This window comes from Microtus pennsylvanicus, chromosome X, assembly GCF_037038515.1.
Source record: "Microtus pennsylvanicus isolate mMicPen1 chromosome X, mMicPen1.hap1, whole genome shotgun sequence".
Lineage (NCBI taxonomy): Eukaryota > Metazoa > Chordata > Mammalia > Rodentia > Cricetidae > Microtus > Microtus pennsylvanicus.
This window is the reverse complement of record NC_134601.1, coordinates 128,018,212-128,045,766: the sequence shown is the minus strand read 5'-3', so window position 1 is coordinate 128,045,766 and position 27,555 is coordinate 128,018,212. Positions and strand designations below refer to the sequence as shown.

The following is a 27,555-nucleotide window of genomic DNA, read 5'->3' as shown; positions in this document are numbered from 1 at the left end:
TCCTAGCAGAATTTTAAATCATGGAGCTGTTAGTACTAGGGGAGCTTTCTGTTTATCTAATCTGTTCCTCAATGCTGGGCTGCATCCCTGGCTTCCATGTTAAAATGTTGTCTCTACAATGTTATGTATTATTTTAATGGATAAATATACATTCTAGTATATTGGGTTGTATATTTATTTGTAAAAACACATGAGAAATTTTTTATTGGCCTATTTTGCTACTTTTTCATTCATGAAATTAGTGGAATTGTTTATTTTTATTTGACCTTTGTTACCCCCTACAACCTTATGAGTGTTGAAGTTGAACTGGTCACCTTGTACATAGTACCACTGAGCTACACCATCACCCCTAGCTACATCTGTATGAAGGTAGACTATTGATTTGTGTAATGCTAATGTCAGTTAACCTTTCTGTACATTTTCTGGTAAACATATGTACTCATTTCTCTTACATATATACCTAGGATTGGGATTGCTTGATTACAGGCTAAATGTATATTTAGTTGCACTAGATTATGTTTGAAAATTCTTCTAAAGCAGTTATTTAAAAACCCATTCACATCAGCAGCGTGTGAGACTTCTGTCTGCTCTATATCCTTATAAACACTATTTACTGTCATTCTTTTAAATTCCAGCTGCTGTCATAGGTGTGTTGAAATAAAGCAGTTTTAATTTTGATTGTTGATTACATTTAGTTGTTTGTGTGCACGCTCATGCATGTGCATGTATGGAGGTCAGAGGACAACCTGGGAGTTGGTTCTCTCCTTCCACCATGTTGGTCCTAGACATTGATTGAACTTGGATGGCAGGTTTTGCAGCAAGTACGTTTACCCACTGAGCCATCTTTCTGACCTACTTGCATTTTCTGGACAAGCAATGACAATGAATATCTTTTCATATAATTATTAGAAATCTATGAGCCTTTTTAAAAGTTTGTTTTAATATTAAACAGTTCTTTAGCTTTATCTTCTATTTGTGTGGTAGGGGTAAGTAGGGTTTTTTTAATGTTTTTTTATAGTCTTTTTTATTGAGCTCTATGTTTTTTTCTGCTCCCCTCCCTGCCTCTCCCCTCCCCTCAACCCTCCCCCAAGGTCTACATGCTCCCAATTTACTCAGGAGATCTTCTCTTTTTCTACTTCCCTTGTAGATTAGATCTGTGTATGGCTCTCTTAGGGTCCTCATTGTTGTCTAAGTTCTCTGGGATTGTGGTTTGTAGGCTGGTTTTCTTTGCTTTATGTTTAAAAACCCCTTATGAGTGAGTACATGTGATAATTGTCTTTCTGTGTCTGGGTTACCTCACTCAAAATAATGTTTGCTAGCTCCATCCATTTTCCTAAAAAATTCGAGATGTTGTTATTTTTTCTGCTGTGTAGTGCTCCATTGTGAAAATGTACCACATTTTCCTTATCCATTCTTCAGTCGAGGGGCATTTAGGTTGTTTCCAGGTTCTGGCTATGACAAACAATGCTGCTATGAACGAACATAGTTGAGTACCTGTCCTTGTGGCACGATTGAGCATCCTTTGGATATATACCCAAAAGTGGTATTTCTGGGTCTTGAGGAAGGTTGTTTCCTAATTTTCTGAGAAATTGCCACATTGACGTCCAAAGGGGTTGTACCAGCTTGCATTCCCACCAGCAATGCAGAAGTGTTCCCTATTCCCCACAACCTCTCCAGCATAAGTTGTCATCAGTGTTTTTGATCTTGGCCATTCTTTTTTTTTTAATTTCCACCTCCCCACTCCCCCCACTCCCCACGTCCCCCTCCCCTCTCCCTCCCTCTCCAGTCCAAAGAGCAGTCAGGGTGCCCTGACCCCCTCCATCCAGGTCTAGGAAGGTGAGCATCCAAACAGGCTAGGTTCCCACAAAGCCAGTATATGCAGTAGGATCAAAACCCAGTGCCATTGTCCTTGGCTTCTCAGCAGCCCTCATTGTCCACCATGTTCAGGGAGTCCGGTTTCATCCCATGCTTATTCAGTCCCAGTCCAGCTGGCCTTGGTGAGCTCCCATTAGATCAGCCCCACTGTCTCAGTGGGTGGGTGCCCCCCTTGAAGTCTTGACTTCCTTGCTCATGTTCTCCTCCTTCTGCTCCTCATTTGGACCTTGGGAGGTCAGTCCGGTGTTCCAATGTGGGTGTCTGTCTCTATCTCCATCCATCGCCAGATGAAGGTTCTATGGTGATGTAAGATATTCATTAGTATGGCTATAGGATCGGGCCATTTCAGGCTCTCTCTCCTCAGCTGCCCAAGGACCTAGTTGGGGACATCTCTCTGGACCCCTGGGAACCCCTCTAGAGTCAGGTGTAAGAAGGAATCTCAGAGTTGTTTTGATTTGCATTTCTTTGATGACTAAAGATGTTTAGCATTTCCTTAAGTTTCTTTCAGCCATTTTAGATTCCTCTGTCGAGAGTTCTCTAGGTCTGTACTCTATTTTTTTTATTGGATTATGTGATCTTTTGGTGTCCAATTTCTTGAATTCTTTGTATATTTTGGAGATCAGACCTCTGTCTGATATGGGGTTAGTGAAGATCTTTTCCCATTCTGTAGGCTGTCATTTTGTCTTGTTGACTGTGTCCTTTGCTTTACAGAAGCCTTTCAGTTTCAGGAGGTCCCATTTATTGATTGTTTCTCTCAGTGTCTGTGCTGCTGGGGTTATATTTAGGAAGTGGTCTCCTGTACCAATGCGTTCAAGTGTACTTTCCATTTTCTCTTCTATAAGGTTCAGTGTGGCTGGCTTTATGTTGAGGTCTTTGATCCATTTGGACTTGAATTTTGTGCATGGTGATAGATATGGGTCTGTTATCATTCTTCTACATGTTGATATCCAGTTATGCCAGCACCACTTGTTAAATATATTTTTTTCCATTTGATATTTTTTGCTTCTTTGTCAAAAATCAGGTGTTCAAAAGTGTGTGGGTTGATTTCCGGGTCTTTTATTCGGTTTCGTTGGTCCTCGTGTCTGTTCTTAAGCCAGTACCAGGCTGTTTTCAGTACTGTAGCTCTGTAGTAGAGTTTGAAGTCAAGGATTGTGATGTCTCCAGAAGTTCCTTTATTGTACAGGATTGTTTTGGTTATCCTGGGTTGTTGGGGGTTTTTTTTTGTTTTTTTTGTTTTTTTTTTTTTTTTTTTTTTTTTTGTTTTTTTTTTTTTTGCTTTCTCACATGAAGCTGAGTACCATTCTTTCGATGTCTGTGAAGAATTTTGATGGACATTGCATTGAATCTGTAGATTGCTTTTGGTAAGATTACCATTTTTACTATGTTAATTCTGCCTACCCAAGAGCATGGGAGATCTTTCACTTTCTGGTTTCTTTTTCAATTTCTTTATTGAAAGATTTAAAGTTCTTGTCATATAAGTCTTCCACTTGTTTGGTTAGAGTTACTCCGAGATATTTTATGCTATTTGTGGCTATTGTGAAAGGTGTTGTCTCACTGATTTGATTCCCAGCCCATTTATCATCTGTGTACAGGAGGGCTACTGATGTTTTCAAATTAATCTTGTATCTTGCTACATTACTGAAAGTTTTTATGAGTTGTAGAAGTTCCTTGGTAGAATTTTTGGGATTACTTATGTAAACTATGATATCATCAGCAAACAATGAGAGTTTGACTTCTTCTTTTCCAATTTATATCCCCTTGATCTCCTTTTGGTGTCTTATTGCTCTAGCTAATACCTCAAGAACTATATTGAATAGATATGGAGAAAGTGGACAACCTTGTCTTGTTCCTGATTTAGTGGAATCGCTGGGAGTTTCTCTTCCTTTAGTTTGATGTTGGCTCTTGGCTTGCTGCATATTGCCTTAATTTTGTTTAGGTATGTTTCTTGTATCCCTGCTCTCTCCAAGACCTTTATCATGAAGGGATGTTGTATTTTGTCAAAAGCTTTTTCAGCATCTAATTAGATGATCATTTGGTTTGTATTTTTCTGTTTGTTTATATGGTGGATTACGTTGACAGATTTTCGTATGTTGAACAATCCCTGCATCTCTGGGATGAAGCAGACTTGATCATGGTGGATGATGGTTCTGATGTGTTCTTGGATTCGATTTGCCAGAGGGCAGGGAACCCTGCCCTGTGAGAAGTCCAAGGACCTCCCCCCCTACATCCAGGTCTAGGAAGCTGTGCATCCAAATAGACTAGGGTCCAAAAAGCCAGTACATGCAGTAAAAACAAGTCCCAGTGCCTTTATCAATGGCTTCTCAGTCAGCCCCCATTGTCAGCCACAATCAGATTCTGATTTGATCACATGCTCGTTCAGTCCTGGTCCAGCTGGATTTGGTGAGCTCCCCTTAGAACAGGCACACTGTCTCAGTGGGTGGAACAACCCCTCGCGTTCCTGACTTCCTTGCTGGTCTTCTCCCTCCTTATGCCCTTCAACTGGACCTTTGGGAGCTCAGTCCGTTGTTCTGATGAGGGTCTCTATCTCCATCTGTCGCTGGACAAAGAGATTCTATGGTGATATTTGAGATAATCATCAGCGTGATAGTGGGGCAAGGACAGTTCAGGCACCTTCTACTCTGCTGCCCAGGGACCTAGCTGGGGACATCCCCGTGGACACTTGGGATCCCCTCTAGAGCCCAGTCTCTTGCCAACCCTAAAATGGCTCCCTTAATGTAAATATCTTCTTCCCTGCTCCTATATCTGCCCTTCCTCCATCTCCACCCTCCCTTTCCCACAAGCTCTCCCTAGACTTTCCCTTCTCCTTTCCCTCTCCCCCTCTCCCCTTCGTCCAATCCCACCCCTACCCCCACCCCCATGCTCCCAACTTTTGCCTGGCAATCTTGTTTGCTTCCAATTTCCAGGAGGATCTATATATGTTTTTCTTTGGGTTCACCTTGTTATTTGGCTTCTCTGGGCTTGTGAACTATATGCTTAATGTCCTTTGTTTATGGCTAGAGTCTACTAATGAGTGAGTACATACCATATTCATCATTTTGGGTCTAGGTTATTTCACTCAGGATAGTGTTTTCTATTTCCATCCATTTGCACGCAAAATTCAAGATGTCATTGTTTTTTACCACTGAGTAGTACTATAATGTGTATATGTTCCACACTTTCTTTATCCATTCTTCCACTGAGGGGCATCTAGGTTGTTTCCAGGTTCTGGCTATTACAAATAATGCTGCTATGAACATAGTTGAACAAATGCTTTTGTAGTATGATTGGGCATATCTTTGGTATATTCCCAAGAGCGGTATTGCTGGATCCTGAGGTGGGCTGATTCCCAATTTCCTGAGAAACATTTTATTCATTGATTTATTTTCTTATGGAATTGCAGTAACTCAGGATTCATCTGTTTTCTGTAATAATAAAACAAGAATTAAAAGTATTAAGAGGTATTTATTTATAACTTTTAAGACAGGATCTTACTGTATAGCTTTGGCTGGCCTGAAACTCATTTTATACACTAGGCTGATCTCCAACTCAGAGAGATCCACCTTTGGTATGCTGAGATTAAAAGGAGTGCACCACCACACCTTCCAAAACACTGTTGTTAACTTTTAATGACAAAGCCTTGAGTAAGAGATACTTGATGTATTAATGTCAGTATTAGGATTGATATAGGCATTGGATAATAAAGACATTTTACATAATTTACAAAGTTAAAAAATGAAATATAACAATGAGGTTTTTTGAAGTAGCAAATTATGTCTTAGCATAAACTTTGCTGTTACCATAATAGGTGTTATTACTGCTCCCTTTACAGCCTGTGTCCCAACCAGTAGGAGCTGAACAACAAGCAGCTCTTCAAAATCCAGATTTTGTTCGAAGGTAAGTATCATCATCTTCATACCTAGAAATCAGTGGTAGCATGCTAACACATATCATTGTATGCTAAAGTCCCTTGAATAAAGTAATCTTTTATTCTTGTATTTGTATAGGATTGGTAAAATTGTGATGAATTTTATTCCTTAAGTATTTAGTGATGATAGCAAGATAAATAATTGCATTATTGGTAGTTTTAAGATAATCTTTTCTATATATTATTCAAATTGGGTAAGTTCTATTATTTTTTTAATTTATTGATTCTTTTCTATGTCCTGTATATTCTACCATTTTTTCCCATTCAGTGAAGTTTTATTTCTGTGATTCTATGTTTAGTTTTATAATTTCCATTTGATTCTTTTTTAATCTTCTATTTCTCATTGACTTTATTTTTCTCATTTGCTTCAAATGCAGTTGCCTGTTGAAGTTTTGTTTTGTTTTTATTCTTTTCATTCGTGGATCCTTCCACATGCTACATGAGCACATTACCACTCAGTCTTTTGCTGAAGTTGGCTTTCCTTTCCATTTTTAATTTCTTTTTCCTTTGCACTGGGGACTAAACCCAGGGCTTTGTGCATACTAAACAAGTGCTCTATCACTGAGCTGCACTCTAGTCCACTGAATCATTTTGATTATGACTTGTCTGACAATTTCAATTTATGATTTATCTTAGAAGTTTATGTCTGTTGATTGTCTTTCTGCATTCAAGTTATGATTTTCCTGGGTATTTTCTTTTTATTTTGTTTCATTTTTGGTAAGACTAGAATTTGATTTTTATTTCTATATTTTAGGCATTATGTTAGGATAGTATAGATTCTAATTAAATCTTCTGTTTTCTTAAACATTCCCTGTGTTTAATTGCATGTGTTTTGGCTCACTCTTTAACAGGCTGTGGTTCCAATGAAAATTTAGTTTTAGAGTCCTTGTACTATTCTGGTCTGCTTTGTTCACCTGACACCATTGGATACTACCATGGGTAGAGTTTTCCTCTTGGAAATTTAGTCCATATTCTGTTGATGAGGCTCTTCCCAGTTCTCCTAGGAAAGAAGGAATCTATTTTTGGCTAATGGGCTAGAGTCAGGAGACATTAGGTTTGAGTTTCTTTTGTGGATGTACTGTGGATACATGAGACTGAGATTGATAGCCTTCTGTCAAGGATAGATGATTGGGAGATGTCAAGCTGCTGTTGTTTGTTTTTCAAGTCTTTAGGGTTCTTATATAGTCTTTTATTTTTTCAGTCTTGGTTAGCTCTTGTGATTGTCTAGTTTATTATTTCTAGAACTTTTAAAGTTGTACTTGGGGGAAATGAGCAAGAAAAGTTGAGTTTCTGTCATTTTGTTCCAAAAGCTATATTTTAGATTTATTTTGTTAGGCTTCTGAGTGTTCTGCATATATGTATTTGCCCCACATGTGTACTTGTTGCCCATAGGGGTCAGAAGAAGGCATTGAACTCAGTGGAACTAGAATTAAAGACAGTTGTGCACTGTGGCTTCACATGTGGGGGCTGGGAATTGATCCCAGGTCCTCTGCAAGAGCCAGTAAATGTTTTTTTTTTACCATTGAACCAGCACTCTAGTCTTAAACTAGTATTTTAAGGAAACTTTTGATTATGTAAATTGTTACTTAATGAGCTAAAATTATATCTTTTTTATCTTCTAATGATTATTACCTATTGCTGCCACTTCTCTATTTTTTTTAAACATTTATTTATTTATTTATTATGTATACAATATTCTGTCTGTGTGTACGTCTGCAGACCAGAAGAGGGCACCAGATCTCATTACAGATGGTTGTGAGCCACCATGTGGTTGCTGGGAATTGAACTCAGGACCTTTGGAAGAGCAGGCAATGCTCTTAACCTCTGAGCCATCTCTCCAGCCCCACTTCTCTATTTTTTAAGAACTCTAGGAAAAGGTTGTATTGGAAGGGCTTGCTTGGGATGAAACCCAGACCTTGTATATGCTACACAAGCACTGTACCTCTGAGTTATGTCCTTTGCCCCATGAGCATTAATGTGTAATCTTATACTACTTGTACTTATGTGTATTATTATTATTGTTGTTGTTGTTGTTGTTGTTTTTCGAGAGAGGGTTTTTCTGTAGCTTTAGAGCCTGTCCTGGAACTAGCCCTTGTAGACCGGGCTGGCCTCGAACTCATAGAGATCCACCTGCCTCTGCCTTCCGAGTGGTTATAATCTTAAATTTTCTTTAGATTTTTATGATCATTATTGGAATGAGTTACCTTTTTTTTAAATCACTAGCTTGAATCAAGATGTGACAACTATGAAAGAAAACACTAATAACCCTGATAACCCAAATGGAAATGGCAAACAGGATCGGATCAAACAGAGAAGAGCCTCCTGTCCCCGACCAGAGAAGGGGACTAAATTTCAGCTTATTGTCCTTCAGGTCAGTGTGTATGTTTTAGAGCCTTGGAGACTCAGGGAGGAACAGTGCTGTAAATGCAGTGAATGAAGTAAATTCAGAATATTATGAAACCTTCTGTAAATTCCATTCAAAATTTCTGATGAGAACATTACATTGTAGTTATTAAACTTGGAAATTGTAGGTTAAATAAAAGGAAGAACTTAAAATCCCTATAACCATGAATCAGAGCTTATTCCTTCTATATTTTTAGTTTTCGTCTTTTTTCTATGTGTATGTGCAGTGTTTTACATTTAATTTGAGTAATTATCAGAGACATTAATATTAGCAAAAATATATTGAATTATTTTGTGGTAGGTGTCCCAGATTTTTTTTTTTTTTTTGGTTTTTCGAGACAAGGTTTCTCTGTGGCTTTGGAGCCTGACCTGGAACTAGCTCTGTAGACCAGGCTGGTCTCGAACTCACAGAGATCCGCCTGCCTCTGCCTCCCGAGTGCTGGGATTAAAGGCATGTGCCACCATCACCCGGCAGGTGTCCCAGATATTATGTACTTATTATTATCATGACCCTCCAAAAGCCTTATATGATAAATAGTATGACCATCTCACAAATATAGATGCTCACACCAGAGAAGTAATTTGCATAAAATCATTCAACTACCAAATGCTGGAGTCAGATATGCAGCCAGATCAGAATTTAAAGCCTGTTTCTCTAACCAATATGATATATGTTTCAGTAGGATTATAAAACTTACATACAGTTTTATATCACTTCTTTTTTGAAAGCTCAATATATTATGTACATGTTTCTGATGCCAGTAAATAATTTGAATAATATATTTTAAATGTCTGCAATACATAGTCCCTTATACAGAGATATAATTTAATCATCCTTTTTCCCATTCTTTCTTTAAGTTGCTGAATATGTTGTATGTGAGCTTACCTAGTTACTCCTTATAAAATGTTTTTATTGTTGTTGTTTTGTGGGGTTTTTTTCTGTTATTTGTTTGTTTTTTGGGGGGATTTTTGAGACAGGGTTTCTCTGTATCTTTGGGGCCTGTCCTGGAACTTGCTCTGTAGACCAGGCTGACCTTGAACTCACAGAGGTCCACCAGTCTTTGCCTCCCTAGTGCTGGGATTAAAGGCGTTTATCACCACTGCCCTCCAAATGTATTTATTTTATTTTCATTTTTATTGTTTTTAGACAGAGTCTGATAATAGCTTAGGCTTACTTCAAACTTACTATATAGTCAAGGATAATTTTGAATTTCTAATCCTGCTTTCACTTCCCAAGTACTGAGATTACAGATGTGTACTACCATGATTGGTTTATGTGGTGCTGGGGATGGAACTCAGGGCTTTGTGCATGCTAGGCAAGCACTCTCCAACTGTGTTCCATCCCCAGCTAAGACAGCTTCTCTTAAACTGGTTAAATGTATGTACTTAGGTATCAGTCTCTGGAGACAACATGGTGGAGTGTCAACTAGAAACACACAACAACAAGATGGTCACTTTCAAGTTTGATGTCGATGGTGATGCACCTGAAGATATTGCAGACTATATGGTCAGTATAGTAAGACAGTACTATTTTTTCCCTTAGTGGAATTATTCTCTCTCCTTTTTCTCATCCCACTTGGTTTTCCCTCTGTTTTCTCTTCACTCATTCATTTACACCCATCTTGTGATAGAATGTGTATAGTTTTTTTCTTTTTTCTCTTTTTTATTTTTTAACTTATTTTTGTAGCTTTCTTTCTAATTTGCACAGAAAAAAGTGATTATCAGGGATAAATTACTGCATTTCCTCTGGTTTTACTATAGTTATCTGAGGAAATATGAGGTTTTGGGGACTTTTTGTTTTGTTGGTTTTTAGGTCACTGTGTTTTAATCTCTGTCTATATGTTTAAATAATATTATAAGCTTTAAATGATAATCTCATTGCATAGGCCCCTGATTAAATCAGAATCAGGACACGTAGATAATTTTAATGTATCTAACATTCTGCCCAAAAGTATTCAAGTTATGTTTTTCAGTACATTTAGTTTTATTTTTTTTAATGTGTGAGTACATTGTGTGTGGCGTATGTACATGTTTATATAGGTATGTACATGAAGTACAGAGGACATTGGGTGACCTCCTCAACTGCTGTGCACTTTATTTCTTTTTTTTTTTAAATTATTATTTATTTGTTTGTTTATTTATTATGCATACAATAGTCTGTATGTCTGCAGGCCAGAAGAGGGCACCAGACCTCATTACAGATGGTTGTAAGCCACCATGTGGTTGCCGGGAATTGAACTCAGGACCTTTGGAAGAGCAGGCAGTGCTCTTAACCACTGAGCCATCTCTCCAGCCCTGCACTTTATTTCTTTATGATAAGTGTGAGTGTAGTGTTTATGAATATCATATATGTGCAAGTATGTGTTTGGGTACATTCACCCATACCTACTCAGAAATGTGAGACAAAAAAAGGTGTCAAACATCATTGTGTTCATTTTGTGTTTTACTGACTCTGGAGCTCATTGATTCAGCTAGACTTGCTAACCAGTGAGTTTTAGAAATCTTCTTGTCTCCATCACCCCTAAACCTGTCCTCAGCGCAGGGATTACAGATGCACACTACCAATCCTGACTTTTTTTTCTCTCTTTTTTTCTTTTTTTTTAAAAAGATTTATTATTTATTAGGTATGCAACATTCCTTCCATTTACACCTGCACACCAGAAGGGGGCACCAGATCTCATTACAGATGGCTGTGAGCCACCATATGGTTGCTGGGAATTGAACTCAGGACCTTTGGAAGAGCAGCCAGTGCTCTTAACTGCTGAGCCATCTCTCCAGCCCCCCAATCCTGACTTTTTTATGGATACCAGAGAGTCAAACTCAGGTTCCCATTCTTGCACATAAGGCACTTTACCAACTTCGTCATTTACCCTGACCCGTATTTACTTTTTAATAGATTTTAATAATTAGGCTTAGAATAGTGCTTTTCTTTTATGTCTTTAGTTCTAGCACTTGAAGGAAGAAGCAGGCTGATATCTGTGAGTTTGAGATCAGCCTGATCTTCATAGTGAATTCTAGGACAGCCATGATTATGTCAAAAGAGCCTGTCTTCCAAACAAAACAAAACAAAACAAAAAATGCCCAAATAAAGCAATGTGGGACGAAAAAAAAAATATAAAATATCATTGTGTTTTTGGTGTTGCCTATCTACTACTAGGTGTGGGTCCTACCCTTAAGTGTGGTTGATATACCCAGTGAAACTGTTGGAGAAAACTAATCTTTCCTTTGTAAGTGGATGTCAGTTTGGAATAGCTTCTTGATTGTCATATGGGCTTGTGTTCACTTCCCCCTCTCAGTGCTGCCACACCATCTGTCTTGGACCTGTGCATGCCCTGTGCATGCTGCCACCATCTCTATTAGTTCTTATGTGTGTCAGTCCTATTGTCTGTAAGGCACTGTTTCCTTGGTGTCATCCATCCCTTATGGGTCTTATCTTTCTGCTTCCTGAGCCCTGATGAAAGGGACTTGATGAAGATACCTTTTTAGGACTTAGTGTTCCAAGGTCTTACATTCTCTGCACATTGTTCAGTTGAAATTGCAGCCAATTTATAAATTCAAGATATTTCAAAGTATAGTGACTTTTTCTGATAAATATCAGTGATCTCAGAATAATTGAATGTGTTATGAAACTTTTTATAACTGGTCTTAATTATTTTTGTTTTGATCCTTTGGAATTCACCAAGAAAATATTATAATTTTGAAGAAAATAAATGTATTCTCATGAATACATTGGCTTTTATTTGATGGCAGGTTGAAGATAACTTTGTGCTGGAAAATGAGAAAGAAAAATTTGTAGAAGAATTGAGGGCTATTGTAGGTCAAGCCCAGGAGATCCTTCATGTCCACTCAGCTGCAGAAAAATCTATTGGTGTTGACTCTGTTGCCTTGGAATCCAATAGTAACCAAGTAAGAGCACTTTTCAGTAATAAGGCCATTTGGGGACTTTGTCATGAATATCATTATTTACCTGTTCATTTTTATTTCAGACAGGATCATCTGAACAAGTACTGATAAATTCTGCATCCACTCAAACCAGCAGTAAGTATATTTAATAAAATTTACCATTTGGCTTTTGCAAAAAGGCATTTTGGTGTCTTAATATAGTTTCATAGATAAAGATATTAACCAATAAATTAATTTGATAATAAATTGTTTTTCCACACTTGAAAGAAATTTATAGCCCATAAATTTAAAAAAAAATTATTGATTCTTTATCTGAGTAATTTACTTCTGAGTTGTTACATGGTATGTTACCAGAAAAGGAAGTCACAATGCTGAAGACTTTGACAGCCTATTTGAATCTTAACTGCTAATTTGTTTACTTTGACATGAGATGGACAAAAGTATCCTAACTAAAATCTGTGTTCTAAGTTTGCCTCATATTTTAATAGTCATTCAGAACTTGACTATTTCACTGATGATAATACTTCTACCAGTTCTGGTCACTGATAACTTTGTAAATCAGACACCAGATAAACTTCCAGAAACTAAAATTAGGGTTTTTCTGTTTTCTTTTCTGACAACTTTATCTCTTCATTCTTCTTAGCCCTGGTCATGGGTATATTAAGAGTGGCTGGGAGGGGGAAATGAACCATAGCATCATGAAGACATCTGAAGGAATTTACATAGCATGAAGAAGCAAAAGGTGGTGTGGAGATAATGGAAGCAGATACCATTATCCTGAAATTTAGTTAAACTGTATTAGGTTGCCAGAGTACATCTGTATCTTACTTTGTTGGTTAGCAGAAATCTGAGCAAGTGTCTGACTGACAACGTAAGGTAAAGTTCCAAAGAAAATTACTTGAGAAAGTTACAGATATAGGGATTCGTCTTACTTTACTTTTATATAGTCATAAGCTAGATTTACTTCTCTTTTTTTCTGGTCTATAGTTCTCTAAATTTTATTGCTTGTATACCACCATGATATCACTTAGGCACAACCATAATCAGGTTGCAAAACAACAACTGTAGATTTGAATGGAGAAACTATGACCCAGTTATTTAAATGTAGTGCTTTGCTTCTGGTTACTATTAATATATATCTTATATTTAGTTCTGTAAACTGTTTGTCAAGGTTGGGATGTTACTTTTATGACTTATAATTATTCTTGTACTCTTGAAAGTGGAAATGCAACACAAGCTAATTTTTAACTTGATTTCTTTATTTAATATGAACACACTGACATTTTCTTTGTGTATAATTTGTTAATAATTCTTTCTCCAGATGAATCAGTTCCTCAGTCATCCCCAGTTGGTCGGTGGCGGTTTTGTATCAACCAAACTATAAAACATCGTGAGGCACAGTCTCCTTCCCTTCAGCCTTCTGTGGCTACAGTTCCTGGGTTACATCCATTTTCTAGTAAGCTTTATTGTCTGCCAGATTTCTATGGACTTGGATGATATGGTTAAAAATTACAGACTGTATTTATTAATTTGTTTTTAGGAGTATTTTATGCTTATGAAAGTTTTCATGAGCATTTTAGAAGACATTAATATTGCTATGTAACAGGCCATTTTATTCAGTTTTTGTGGAAAAAAACCCAAGAAGTCATTTCTTCTTGACTGTTGAATTCTGTGATGTTTTAGGTCTCATTTACAAATGTACTTTTAAATAGGTCCTAATTTGACCCTAGCTTTCCTTGTCCCTTTTGAGTTTTGTGTTTACACTTTTTACTCATCAAAACTTAACTATTCTCGCCGGGCGGTGGTGGCGCACGCCTTTAATCCCAGCACTCGGGAGGCAGAGGCAGGCGAATCTCTGTGAGTTCGAGACCAGCCTGGTCTAGAAGAGCTAGTTCCAGGACAGGCTCCAAAACCCCAGAGAAACCCTGTCTCAAAAAAATAAAATTAACTATTCTTTTGTTTTGTTCCAGGTTCAAGAAACACAAGTAATCAGGAAATATCACAGGACACATTGTTCACTATAGAGAATAATCCAGGCCAGCATGTAATTTTCACCTCTAAATCAGAACACAAGGATGTGGTTGATGGTAATATTTCTGAATGTGCTAGTGGAGAAACTGAGCAGCCAACTATTCACTGTCAAGTGGAAGATGACAGACAGATAAGGGCACCAGCTACTGATCATTCCAATGATTCTGCTACTTTGGTATGTCCAGTTTCAGTTGAATGTGAGGCACTCACCAGCCAAGCAGGCATGTTCATACCTACCCATCCATGTCAGCAAGCTGCTGTTCTGGCTGATGTGCTTCTGCCCCATCCTGGTGAATCGGTTCAGATTGGTGATAATGTTGTTCTAACTTCAGCATTTGTATCTTCTGATCAAAAGCCTCAACCAACTATAGATGCAGAGTTCATTTCCCAAGAAGTAGAAACCACAGTGAACACTGAAACAAGTTCTCCTAAGGCAGTCCTTGCCACTCAGACTCCTGGCTTTGAACCAGCTACACATCTCCCTGCTACTGTCCTGGAATCAGATGGGGAACGACCTCCAAAAATGGAGTTTGCAGACAACCGAATTAAAACGCTGGATGAAAAATTAAGAAACCTGCTCTATCAGGAGCACAGCATTTCTAGCATTTATCCTGAGAGTCAGAAGGATACTCAAAGCATAGACTCTCCATTTTCTTCCTCTGCTGAAGATATACTATCCTATTCAATGCCAGAAATCATAGCTGTCAGTCACTGTGGGATTCAAGATAGTCCCACACAATCTCCGAATTTCCAACAGACAGGCTCTAAGATTCCGTCCAATGCAGCTGCAAGTCAGCCTGCTAATATATCAGTGTTCAAAAAAGACTTGAATGTGATAACTTCTGTACCCAGCGAGTTATGTTTACATGTGAGTATCTTTCTAATTCTTATTCTTTGCTTATGAATTTAAAGAAATGCCCTCTTTCCTAAAATGTTCCAAAGTAACTACCATTTAAGATTGTGACTTAGGCTGCAGCTACTCAAAACTTCTTAGAAATGGCAGATTTGCCTTGAGTTTATTTAAGAAAGCCTTCTGGTGAGTTGGCTTGAAATTTGCAAACACTGTGTATAATTTTAGATTATTTTGAGGATAAGTGTAATAAACTTTTTGATTTCAGTTTGAGAGGAAACTTTAAAAACAAAACAAGAAAAATTTACAAAGAGAAAACTGTTGTCCATTCCCTTATAACAATTTTACAGTATTAATTTAATATTTTGATGTGTTTAACTTATTTTTTAAAATCATCCATAATCCCACGACTTTTTTCTCAACCTCTAAAAGAACTAGAAATATAGCTCAGTGATAGAGTGCTTGCCCCAGTACCTTAAACAGTAAAACATTTAATTAAGCATGGTAACCCATACCATAATCTTAGCACCAAGGAGGTAGAGGTGGTAGGATCAGAAGTTCAAAATCATCTTCAATTAATACTAAGTTTGAGGCAAGCCTTGACTACATGACACCTTGTTGAAAAAGAACAAATAGAATGTAAGCGGAGCGCATAGATCCTGGCCATTGCCTGCTGAAATATTAGTTTCTGATAAATTGTAGGAGAGAGGACAGTCATTGTCTTAAGTTGTGTAATCATGGTGAACCCGCCAGGCTCCAGTGAAAAGTCCCAAACATACAGTCACACAGGTGGTCCTGGCTAAACTCAGTGGATCACAAAATAAATGGAAAGACATGAACATGGCAAAGGAACTTGTTGGGGGGAGAGGAGTTGATAGGGATGGGAGAGAAATGAGAACATGGGGTGGAGTAATCAGAATTCATTATTAACATGTATGAAAGTATTTATAAATTCAATTAGAAAAATAAAAATAAGTTCAGAAAAACAGGAGAAGGAGCAGGAAGAAAAAGAGTTTTTCCCAGAAAAGTTGAGATGGAAAGATTACAAGTTTTCCCCATTTTAGATTCCCTGAATTTTAGAATACTTGTAAATACCAGATGGAGTATCTTGGGGCTGGTACCCAAATCTAAATACAGAATTCATTTTTGTTTCTTATATATTTATACACAGAGACTGTAGACAATTTTATATAGTTTATTAATGCACTTTTATTTTAATTGCAACTCATTAGATGAGGTTGGTCAGATGTGGAATTTTCCACTACTAGCAGGATCATGTTGGTACTCAGAAAGTTTCAGATTTTGGATTTTAGATTTTTGTTGAGATTGGCCACCTATATAATATAGGAACTTTAATATCCCCATTTTTATTCTTTTCATGTCTTTTTTTATTTTTCAGTATTGGCTATTAAGTTCAGGGATCAAATACATACCATGCAAGTGCTATACCACTGAGCCATACCCCTAGCCCTATTTCCCTTTTCTACCTGTTCAGTCACAGAGGTAATCACTAGTAATTATGCTGCTTTTCCTTCTTGACTTTTCTTAACCCTACATAGATCTATTTGGATGCATATCACATATGTTCTTCAAAATAATATTGTGCTAAAAGCACATAATTACTGTGTCAACGAACTGAAATTTTTCATTTTACCATCTCATGAATATCTTTGTAAATGTTTAAAACTGTAATTTTTGTCATCATTGCTATCCAAATAATATATACTTGTGTGCAAAATAAAATCTATCACATCCCAAATCTGTAAACATAACTGTTGGCATTTCCAAATATGATTTTAGTTAATGTATAAATATTTGTACCAACATAATTCTGCATATGTATTATGCCTTTTATAAACATAAATACATGTAATATTTATATACATATATTCCTTTGTGTATATATGCTGTTTTGCTTTTTTTAAATTTTTGTAAAGTAGTTTAAGTTATAGAATTAATATGTAAGCACAAAAGAATTTCAGATGAATAGTAAAATCTAAACAACTTAACATTTCCTAAACAAGTTTCTTATTGTAGTTTCTTTGGTCATTATCATTAATAACTTGCAAATAATGCATATATTTGTTCCTCTCTTGATTTAGTAATTTTGTGTTTTTTCTTTTTAAGACTGTGTTTTACTATGTAGCTTAAAGCTGCTGTGGAACCCATTACCTTGCCATTCAACAGAATGGACCCCTTATAACTCTGTTACCTATTAAAGGTTCTGCCTGTTTCTGCCTCTCAAAGCCTCACAATGGGGATTAAGTTTTAACATTATTTTGATGAGGACATTTAACATATAACAAATTCCTCTTTGGATTCTTCATTGTTTAGCATATAGAAATGCAACTGACTGGTTTTTGTTTTTGTTTTTGGTACAAGGCATCCACTCTGTAGTCCAGGCTATCTTGGCTTCAAACTCATAGTAATCTTCCTATCTCAACCTCTTTCTATCTTAACCTTTATAGTACTGGGATTATAGATGTGAGCCACTCATCCAAACAATAACTGACTTTCATGTGTTAAGATTGTGTACTTGAATTTTTCTGAGTCTATTTATTGGCCTAATAGTTTTGGGTGGGTTCTTTTGGATTTTATTTTTCTCTTTTTTTATGGATGTGTTTGCATGTATATGCACATATGTGCGTGTGTGAGTACACACCGAGGCCAGAGGTTGACAGTAGATGTCCTCAATCTCTCTTCACCATATTCCGTTGTGGCAGGATCATTGATTGACTAGTGTAGCTAGACATTTTTATCAGAGGATCTGAACTCATTTCCTCATACTTTCATAGCAATTCATCCACTGAGCCATCTCCCTATCCCTGAACTTTTTCTTTGAGACAGGGTCTCATTATGTAGACCAGGCTGGCCAAAAACTCACAGATATCCACCTTCCTATGTTTCCTGAGGGCTGGGATTAAAAGAGTGTACCACCATGCCCAGCTTTGGGTTTTCTATGTATAAAATTTTGTCATTTGTGAATGAAGAAAATTTTATTTGTTCATTTCTTATTTTTCTCATATGTTAACTTTTCATATCATGCATTCCTCTTTTTCCCTTTGCTTTTTTTAAATGTTTATTTATTTATTTATTTATTATGTATACAATATTCTGTCTGTGTGTATGCCTGCAGGCCAGAAGAGGGCACCAGACCCCATTACAGATGGTTGTGAGCCACCATGTGGTTGCTGGGAATTGAACTCAGGACCTTTGGAAGAGCAGGCAATGCTCTTAACCTCTGAGCCATCTCTCCAGCCCCCTCCCTTTGCTTTTTGTAATGAGATAATTTCTCCATTTTTAAGATGATTATATTGTCCTATTTAGTCATTTTGCATCAAGGATTGCATTTTTGAATTTCTAATAGCTGTAATCCACTCTTTGTTTTTTAAATATTTATATTTAATTTTCTGTGTATATATGTATGCCCAATGTGTATGTATATGTGCCATGTGTGTGCAGGAGCCCACAGAGGTCAGAAGAGGAGCTTGATACCCTAAAACTAGAGTTACAGATAGCTGTCAGCCACTAGATAGGTTCTGGGAACCATACCTGGTTGCCCTTAACCACTGAGGCCTCTTTCTAGCACTGAGTTTAGTATTTTCTTTCAGTGTTAGTTTTCTTTAAGTTTTGTTAATTCTTAGTTCTGTGTTCATTTTTTTTTCAATTTCTCCCATAAGATTCTGTGTTCATCTGTACATATGTGCTATTATATAATTACTGTATCTTTAATTGTGAGAAAAACATCAAACAGACTTTTTTGTGCTATACATTTTAACATTTTTTTAAAGCTTCCTGGTGGGTAACTGCTGTAGCTAGTCTATAAAGGCAGCTGGGCTGTTAGATATTGTCTTTGCCCCTCACTGACTTTTCTCTTGACCGAAATATTTCTTCTTTGTATTCTTATTATGGGAGTAGGTGTTCTGGTGTTTTTTTCTTGGTGTAGAGAGAAGGGAATGACTGCTCTTTCTTTTTTACCTCAACCAGTATAATCTTCCATTCAAAAATTGTCTATTGAACAGTAAGTCAAAACCTCTTTTTATGAAGTTCACATTCTAGTATTTAACAGTCTTTCAATAACATAATTTAAGGGCTATGATAAATTAGATTATCCATTTTGAGTGATCAGGGAAAGACATATCTAATATATAGTAGTGACATTTTCAGGTAGATATTTGTTCAAGGAATCAAAAGAAGGCCAGTTAAGTAGAAAGATATTTTAAAATATAATACAGTGAAAAGACATATGGGAAAAAGATTGGGTGGAATTTTGTAAGCATCCTTTTTGTTGACCAGATTTCTTTGTTGCTGCTCATATCTAGCATTTGAGTATGTGATCTTTTTGAGACAGTTCATACATATAGTACAGTCTTCCTTTCTTCTTTCTTTCATAAATTCTTATGTCTAGATCTGGAGTTTTATTGTTGCTGTTGTTTTGTCTGAGTATTTCACTTTACAAGGGAAACTAAAATTTATGGTAAATATATCTTGTTCTATTCACTACATATTTATAATTTGTGTCTAAATAAGTGCTTATTATAAATGAGAAATACATATCTCATTTATAATTTCAGTGGCATCAGTGTAGCACTTTCTGAAAATATAGTATTTTTACAATTTTTCTCTCCTAGTTTAGATAATATTGCTAACCCAAAATAGGACTTCAGAAACTTGCTTACTGATTGTTCAAAATTTCACCTTTTTTTTGAGGTAACCTTTCATGTATCCTAGGCTGGGCTCATACTTACTACATAACCACGAATGATCTACCTCTACCTTTTGAGTGCTATGATTACAGATGTATGTACATGAATGCCTTGTGTGGTTCTGGGAATCAAACCCAGGGCACTGTGCTTGCTAGACAAGCCCTCTATCAACTGAACATCTCTAGTCCAAAATTTTCCCTTTTGATAACTTCTGATTTAAGTATTAATAGTGCTTATTGTCATGTAGGAAGGCTGTCTTCCTTTCGATTAATGCTACATCCCTCCCTATATACTTTATATTCACTTTTAATACTCTGTTATTAGTGACCACTTTTTTTCTTTTTCTTTTTCTTGACAGGGTTTCTCTGTGTCAGCCCTGGCTATCCTGGAACTCTGTAGACCAGGCTGACCTAGAACTCACAGAAATCTGCCAGCCTCTGCCTCCCAATTCAGGGATTAATGGCCTGTGCCACCACCGCTGGATGGTTATTTTTACATCCCAAAGGATCTATGGTTCTATGCACTAAGTTTTTGTATTAATTACTGCAGATTATTTAGGAAGCACTCATTTAGACACAACAAGCAATCATGGGTGTTTGGGGAGGTTAGGAGGACAAGAAGATGATGGTTTTATAGCAAACATGATCTTATATTAAAAATTCTTAGAGCATGAATTCACAGTAATTTTTCATTTCTTTGTAAATTTCTATGAGATCATATAAATTAAGAAACTTTCCTCATATTTCCTATTTCTTTATTACTTAAACAGCTTTAAATTGCTTGTTTTTCTATTGTATCATATATCAAACATAATTATCTCTTAAATAATAGGGGAATAAGCTAATATTTCCCTTAATAGCATTTATAAACAGGCATGGTACTGCACACCTAAAATCCTACTCCTTGGGAGGTAAAAACAGTAGGAGCCGGAGTTCAAGGACAGCCTGAATTACATGATATCTTGTGTCTAATAAACCAAAAAACTAGTACTTTTAGTCATTGGCATATATAAAAAATAACTTATTTTCAATTTTAGTTTTCAAATTTGATATAATGACAACAAATATTTTGGCCTGGAAAATTAATAGTGTCTTTTATTTAATCTAAAGAAATATCAAAGCTTCGGTTTCAGTCTCATATGCACTGTTACTGAAATAGTCCATAGTTTTATGGTTAATTATTAATCCATATAAGAAAACTTTTATACCACAAAACTTAACTCACCTTACCTAAATTATTACTACTTGGTTTTTCTTTGATTTTGTCTCCATTAGGAGATGTCCTCAGATGCTTCACTTCCAGGGGATCCAGAGGCCTATCCTGCTGCTGTGTCAAGCGATGGAACCATTCATCTGCAGACAGGAGGTGGATATTTTGGCCTAAGCTTTACTTGTCCTAGTCTCAAAAATCCTATTAGCAGGAAATCCTGGACTCGAAAATTAAAAAGCTGGGCATACAGGCTACGGCAGTCAACCAGCTTTTTCAAGAGATCAAAAGTCCGTCAAGGTAGTGTGCTTACAGTCAGGGACATAGACTAGGTAACATCATTTTTCATCTACTTTTTTTTTTGTCGTCCATATTTGAATCTTGCCATTTTTTCCCATGTAGCTCATATATATTAAATATCCCATTAGTGTTGTGGCCATTTTATTTTTTCCTTTTGTAACTAATTTGGTTTTTCAGTTATTCATTTCATATAGATACTAAGTATCGGGATAAATCTTGCAATGTCTGATTTAGAGTTAGGGACTTAAACAATGTTGCTTATACATTAACACTTTTTAATTATCTAGCAAGGGTTAAACTTTTTCTGCTTTTCTTCATTTTTGGTAATGTAAACAAATTAGTCTTAAAAGTGATTTTTCTCTTTTCTGCTTATAATTTGACAAACCTTACAGTGGAAACAGAAGATAAAAGATCAGCAATTGCTTCTCATCCCATTCCTCTGCCACGGGAGTTCTCAGCTGATACTAGGGCTTTGAGTAGATGTAAAGCAATGAGTGGATCATTTCAGCGGGGCCGCTTCCAGGTTTGTGTCTTTGGTTGTCTCTTTACCATTGCCTTATGAAAGAAAACAGATAGAGCTTCATGGGAGAGTTTGCCCAACATCTGTGAGACCCAAAGTTCTATTCCCAACACTATAAAAGAGTGAAACCATTTGAAATTGATCTGCAAATCATCCTTACTTGAACTGTAAATCATTTCATACCTAATTTTTATCTTGGTCATATCTTTTTACCTTACAACGCTATCGTTATAGATGAATCTAAAAATTATAAGGATGTTAGTAGTTAAAAAGAGGATAGAAATAGATAATCATTTTTGGGTCATCATTTCTATCAATTTAATTTCCTGTTTAGAATTATTTTTATTCATTTGTATGTATCTGTGTGACATATGCCATGTGAGGTGCCTGCAGAGTCAAGAAGAGTATATCAGATCCCTGGGAGCTGAAATACAGACAATTGTAAGCTACCACATAGATGATGGAAACCAAACTCAGGTCTTCTGTTGGAACAACAGATATTCTTACCCGCTGAGCTGACTCTCCTGCCTCAATTTAATCTAATGTCCTTTAGAATCTCAGCAAATTTCATAGTGGAATTTTATTGGGGTAATATGAAGCTATTCTATCCAAAGGCCCCAACTGAATGACTGTGACAGTATAAGTTTTGGTATTACCAAATATTATATATGTTAAATTGGCCTTTCTTGTCTGTGCTGTGTTTTGACAATGAATTTCTTCATGAGGTTTACCCTTTGATTAAGTAGAACCAGACAAGTTTACCTTTTTCTGTCTCAGGTGATTACAGTTCCTCAGCAGCAGTCAGTGAAAATGATGTCTTTTGGAAAAGAACACAGACCTCCATTCAAGAAAACAACAGTCCAGTCCAGTGAACAAGCAGCAGCCTTTGCTGAAACTGCAGTATCTCAGTTGATCGAAGTGGAACCTGCCATGCCCACTCCTAAAGCGTCAGATTCTTCACGAAAGTTACAAACTCTTTATGAAACTTTTAAAGAAGACAAAAGAGATCCTGAACAAGGTGACATCTTCTCATCTTTCAGCACAGCTTGTGAAACCAGTGTGTCTTCAGTGACTACAGAAAAGAACTTGGAAGAAACTTCAACTACAGGAATCAGTGTGCATTCTGGGTCTGAACTGTTAGATAAAGAAACAGAGGAATTGACTCCTGGGAAACAGCCATATGAATTTTCGGCCCCTCTTGCTGGTAATGGAAAGTCAGTGGCAAAATCTGGTTCAAAGAGTGATCAGTATTTACCACTCAGTAAAGAGCAAGCCTATGTTCAAACACAGAGTTCACTCTTCTATTCTCCATCTTCACCAATGAGCAGTGATGATGAATCAGAAATTGAGGACGAGGACTTGAAAGTAGAGCTTCAAAGATTACGAGAAAAGTAAGGATGCTCTCTTTTCTGTAACAAATCTAATTGTTTACGAGTTTATAGAACTTAATATTTGCTCTGTAGCTAATTGGATATTGGTGGTATTTTAATGATTAAAACTTCTGTGATTAAAAACTGTAATAAATTTATTTATGTACATAATTATCCTTAAAATGTTTATGGAATGCTAAAGTTATTGCGTATAAAATAATTTTATCTTAGTTTTAAAATTGTTTTATGTGTTTGGATGTTTTGCCTGCATGTTCATTTGTGCGGCCTTTGTGTGCAGTGTCCATGGAAGCCTGAAGAAGTTGTTGGATATCCCACTAGAACTGGAGTTAATAAGCAGTTGCCAGCTGCTATGTGGTTGCTGGGATTTGAATTCAGGTCCTCTGGAAGAGTATCCAGAACTCTTAACTGCAAGCTATCTCTCCAGCTTTTTGAGACAGGGTTTCACTATGCAATTCTGCCTGGCTGGCCTGTAATATACTATGGAGCTAATCCATGTTGACCACAAACTTGTGGTAATCCCCCTGCTTCTGCGTTCTTCATGCTGGTATTACAGGCACATGCCAAGATGAATACATACTTTTTTCAATCCTTGTTCTTTAGTACTCTTGGAATACGAATATATGACTATTCTTACCTTTTATTAGTAGATAGCTAATTTATATAGTCAAAGAGAATAGTTCATCTTTAGGAAAATACAAGATCCTTCTAAGATCAAGCTTATTATTTAGTGAACGAGGTCATAAAGTTTTACTAATGATATTATAGCAATATGTTTTATCATGTAGAGTGGTTTTTTTTTAATGTTGTTTTGTTTGGTATTTGGTTTCATATACCAGCCTAATCTTAAACTTGCTAAGTTTAAGATCTTGAACTCCTGACCCTGTTGCCTGAACCTCCCAAGGGCTGGAATTACAGGCATGTGCCATCACAACAATGACAAAATTACCACCACCAACAAAAAATATTTACCACCTCTACAAAATTTATGGTCTACTTTGAAAAGTGCCATGCAAGCCTGGCAGGCAGAGTTTAAACCACAGAATCCACAGTGGAAGAAGAGACCCAATTGCTGAAAATTTTCTTCTGGCCACCACAAACATATATCATACACCTATATACATAATAATAATTCTTATAGCAAAAGATTGTTTTGTTTTGTTTTTCGAAAGAGGGTTTCTTTAGCTTTGGAGCCTGTCCTGGAACTAGCTCTTGTAGACCAGGCTGGCTTCGAACTCACAGAGATCTGCCTGCCTCTGCCTCCCAAGTGTTGGGATTAAAGGCGTGTGCCACCACTGCCCGGCCTATAGCAAAAGATTAAAAATTAACTAAAATACACATGTATAAATGTTTGATATTACATTGCATATATTTCATTTTTCCTATATATTCAGTACTGTGTAGTTTATGTATACAGATATTTTATAGTACAATACTTATTTTTAAAGTGCTTTAATATTTATGATGTCAGTATTCTATTTATGTTTTATGGAATATTGTTATTGTCTGAAATATGGTCTTGCCATTTAGCTCAGGCTGGCCTCAAGTTTGCAAACTCTGAACTGCCTCAGCCTTCTGATTATAAGAATTTAATAAATCTTTTAAATCATTTTGAAAAGACTGTTGGCTTTTATAGCTGCCTATGTTGGTTATGAGTACTTAATTTTGGTTATGAAATATAGATTCTCAAAAAGGGTCTTTTTATTCTGGGATTTGAGAGATGACTCAGTAGTTAAGAGTACTTCCTGTTCTTCAGTTCCCAGTATCCATATCAGGTGACTCACAACTACCTGTAACTGCAACTCTAGGAGTTCTGATGACCTACATATTTGTGCCATATATTCATACAAACACACACATAAATTAAAACAAAATCTTTTTTTAAAAAGTCAGCCCCAAATAGGACCAGGTGTGGTATTTCATGCTTTAATTCCAGCACTTGGGTTGCAGAGGCAGGTGGATCTCTTTAAGTTGAGACTAGCCTGTTCTACATAGCAAGTTCCATGCCATTGACAGCTCTGGTGCAGACCTAGTAGCAAGACACTTAGCTCTGAAAGTGCTAGAGTTCTTACATAAGGCCAGGAAGTTGGGATTCTTAGTCCTTGCAGCAGCTGGCATTACAATGGATAGGCAGCCGTAGGTATCAGGATTCCTCGGGCCCTGGCAATGGCCAGTCTGAAACCCTCCATGCTCAAGTTTGACAGCTGTCTGGAATTCTTCCAGTGACCAGGACCAGCAGTTACTTTTCTCTGGCTTTTTATTGCCTTCAATCCTTTTTTCACCCACAACTCTCTTTCCTTTCAACTTCCACTATCCCTTTAGTTCCTGCCTGGCCCCTCTCTCAAACTATTGAGCTACCTCTTCTTCAACAGTCAAGCAGCTGAACCTTGCTTATTTTGAAGCTCAGCCTGCTGACAACCAAACTCTCTCTTCTTCAGCTGTCAAGTAGACAGCTGCATTGCCACTTTCATAGTTTAGGCCTGCAGACTGTTCAACTCTCATTGCCTCTGTTGTCTCTGCTGTTTTCTTTGTGTTTACCAGCTCTGCCTACACTACTGAAAGTAGGCAAGACCACCCAGGAGAAGCAGCTTTGTATTGGGCCTAATGTTACACCAGAAAAGCCAGCACAAGCAAGACCTGCTTATAAAGCCGCGGGAGTGTTTGGACCAACCACAGTGTATCTTTCACAGCACTATCCCTTTAGCCACAGCCACAGTAGTCTCTCTGGTAGGCCACCAAAAGTTTCATCTGCCTCTGGCCTTGCAGGAGAGGATGAAAATGTTTGCAGAGTTTTGCAAGGCTTTTGATAGCTAAAAGTTGAGTACACGCTGGAACAGTCCTTGTTAAGACTGAACCCCTAGGAACTAAAACAATCAGCTGAGTTCATTGTGTAGTTTTCTCAAGGCATCTGTGGGGTGTTCAAAACTGCTGGTGTTAGCATAAGAATTGTCCAGTTGGCTGACTGACAGTCTTTGTACTCAAAGCAACCAGGGCAGCAAGGAAGAGTCCAAAAGCTACTAGTTAGGGAGTCAAATTGCATAGTCGCCTAGTAACTGGGATTTTTTTTTTAATAGGAAAATGAACATCAGAAGGAGTGCTTAGACTAGGAACGTAATTTATCAATAACACTAATAGTAGCTACTTTAACAGATTTTTAATAGAGTTAAAAGCCTGCCCAGTGGCTAAGGGAATGAGTGCCCATTCTCCTCCTCTGTCTCACTAACCCCTGGATTACATCCCCAGCCCATTAGTGTTCTTTTGTTATGGATTGTTCATAATATTTTACCAAACAATTGGTAGATACTATAGACCAATAAAAGTAAGCTGAGATTATTTTGCCCAAATTAGTTTGAATAATCTATAATTGTGGGGGTTTGTATTTTAAAAGTTAAATTTTAAAAATAAAGGCCAGTCCTGGTGACACACACTTGTAATCCCAGTACTCAGAAGGCATTTTTTTTTTTGTGTGTTCAAGGTCAGTCTGGTATATAGTGAATTCCAGGCCAACAAGGTTACATAGTGAGAACCTGTCTCAAAGGAAGTGATACATAGGATAATGTTCAAATAAAGTAATGAGAAAGCAAACCAAAAGACCCCTTGTACTTCTCATGCTATGCCTCACTTCTCAGAGGTGCTCACTATGAGCTGTTTGGGATATATCTTGCTGGTTCTTTTTCTGTCCTTTATAAAAATAAAGTAAAAAACAATCATGCTATTTTATAATTTTTTTACTTTAAGATGTTGTCTATAAATGTTCATATCTGTGTAAATCTACCTTTAAAATATCACTGCATGCAGTTCCAATGTATGAATGTATCCAAGTTTATTTGATCCTTTCTTGAGAGATATTTCAGTGTTCTCCATATTTAATTATATAAATGATGCTTATCTTTTTTACACACAGAGAGATTTCTGTGGAATACAATTAAAATATCTGTATTTGTTTGTTTGTTTGTTTTTGAGTCAGAGTGTCTCTGTGTAACAGCCCTAGCTGTCCTGGAATCTGCTCTGTAGACCAGGCTATCCTCAAACTCCCAGAGGTCCACTTGCCTCTGCCTCCCAAGTGCTGGGATTAGAGGTGTGCACCACCACCACACAGCAAAAGGTCTGTATTCTTGAAGCTTACAGATAATTGCTAAGATTGTATTCGATGTCAGGCTTGGTTGCTCATGCCTGTAATCCCAGCTCCTGGGAGATAGAGGCTAATGTGTTGAATTCCAAACTAGCCAATATTATATAGTGATGTCTTGTATCAAAAAAAAATTGAGCTGGGGGGTGCCAGAGGTGATGCATGCCTTTAATCCCAGGATTTAGGAGGCAGAGGCAAGTGGATCTTTGTGAGTTCAAGGCCAACCTGGTCTATAGAGTGAGTTCTAGGACAGCCAGAGATATACAGAGAAACCCTGTCTCAAAAAAACCAAAAAATACTCTGCATTCCATCATTTTTA

At 36.9% G+C, this 27,555-nt stretch overlaps 1 protein-coding gene across 1 annotated transcript in view; it reads left to right on the top strand.

Moving 5' to 3' along the window:
* Nucleotides 1-27,555, top strand: part of Wnk3 (WNK lysine deficient protein kinase 3) — a 130,338-nt gene that overhangs the window by 87,163 nt on the left and 15,620 nt on the right. The window contains exons 11-20 of the mRNA XM_075957597.1: nucleotides 5,705-5,769; nucleotides 8,024-8,171; nucleotides 9,594-9,710; nucleotides 11,954-12,109; nucleotides 12,190-12,241; nucleotides 13,428-13,562; nucleotides 14,077-15,005; nucleotides 20,968-21,199; nucleotides 21,592-21,722; nucleotides 22,497-23,110. Coding sequence (XP_075813712.1) covers nucleotides 5,705-5,769; nucleotides 8,024-8,171; nucleotides 9,594-9,710; nucleotides 11,954-12,109; nucleotides 12,190-12,241; nucleotides 13,428-13,562; nucleotides 14,077-15,005; nucleotides 20,968-21,199; nucleotides 21,592-21,722; nucleotides 22,497-23,110 — 2,579 coding nt within the window. The remainder of the gene's footprint in view (nucleotides 1-5,704; nucleotides 5,770-8,023; nucleotides 8,172-9,593; nucleotides 9,711-11,953; nucleotides 12,110-12,189; nucleotides 12,242-13,427; nucleotides 13,563-14,076; nucleotides 15,006-20,967; nucleotides 21,200-21,591; nucleotides 21,723-22,496; nucleotides 23,111-27,555) is intronic.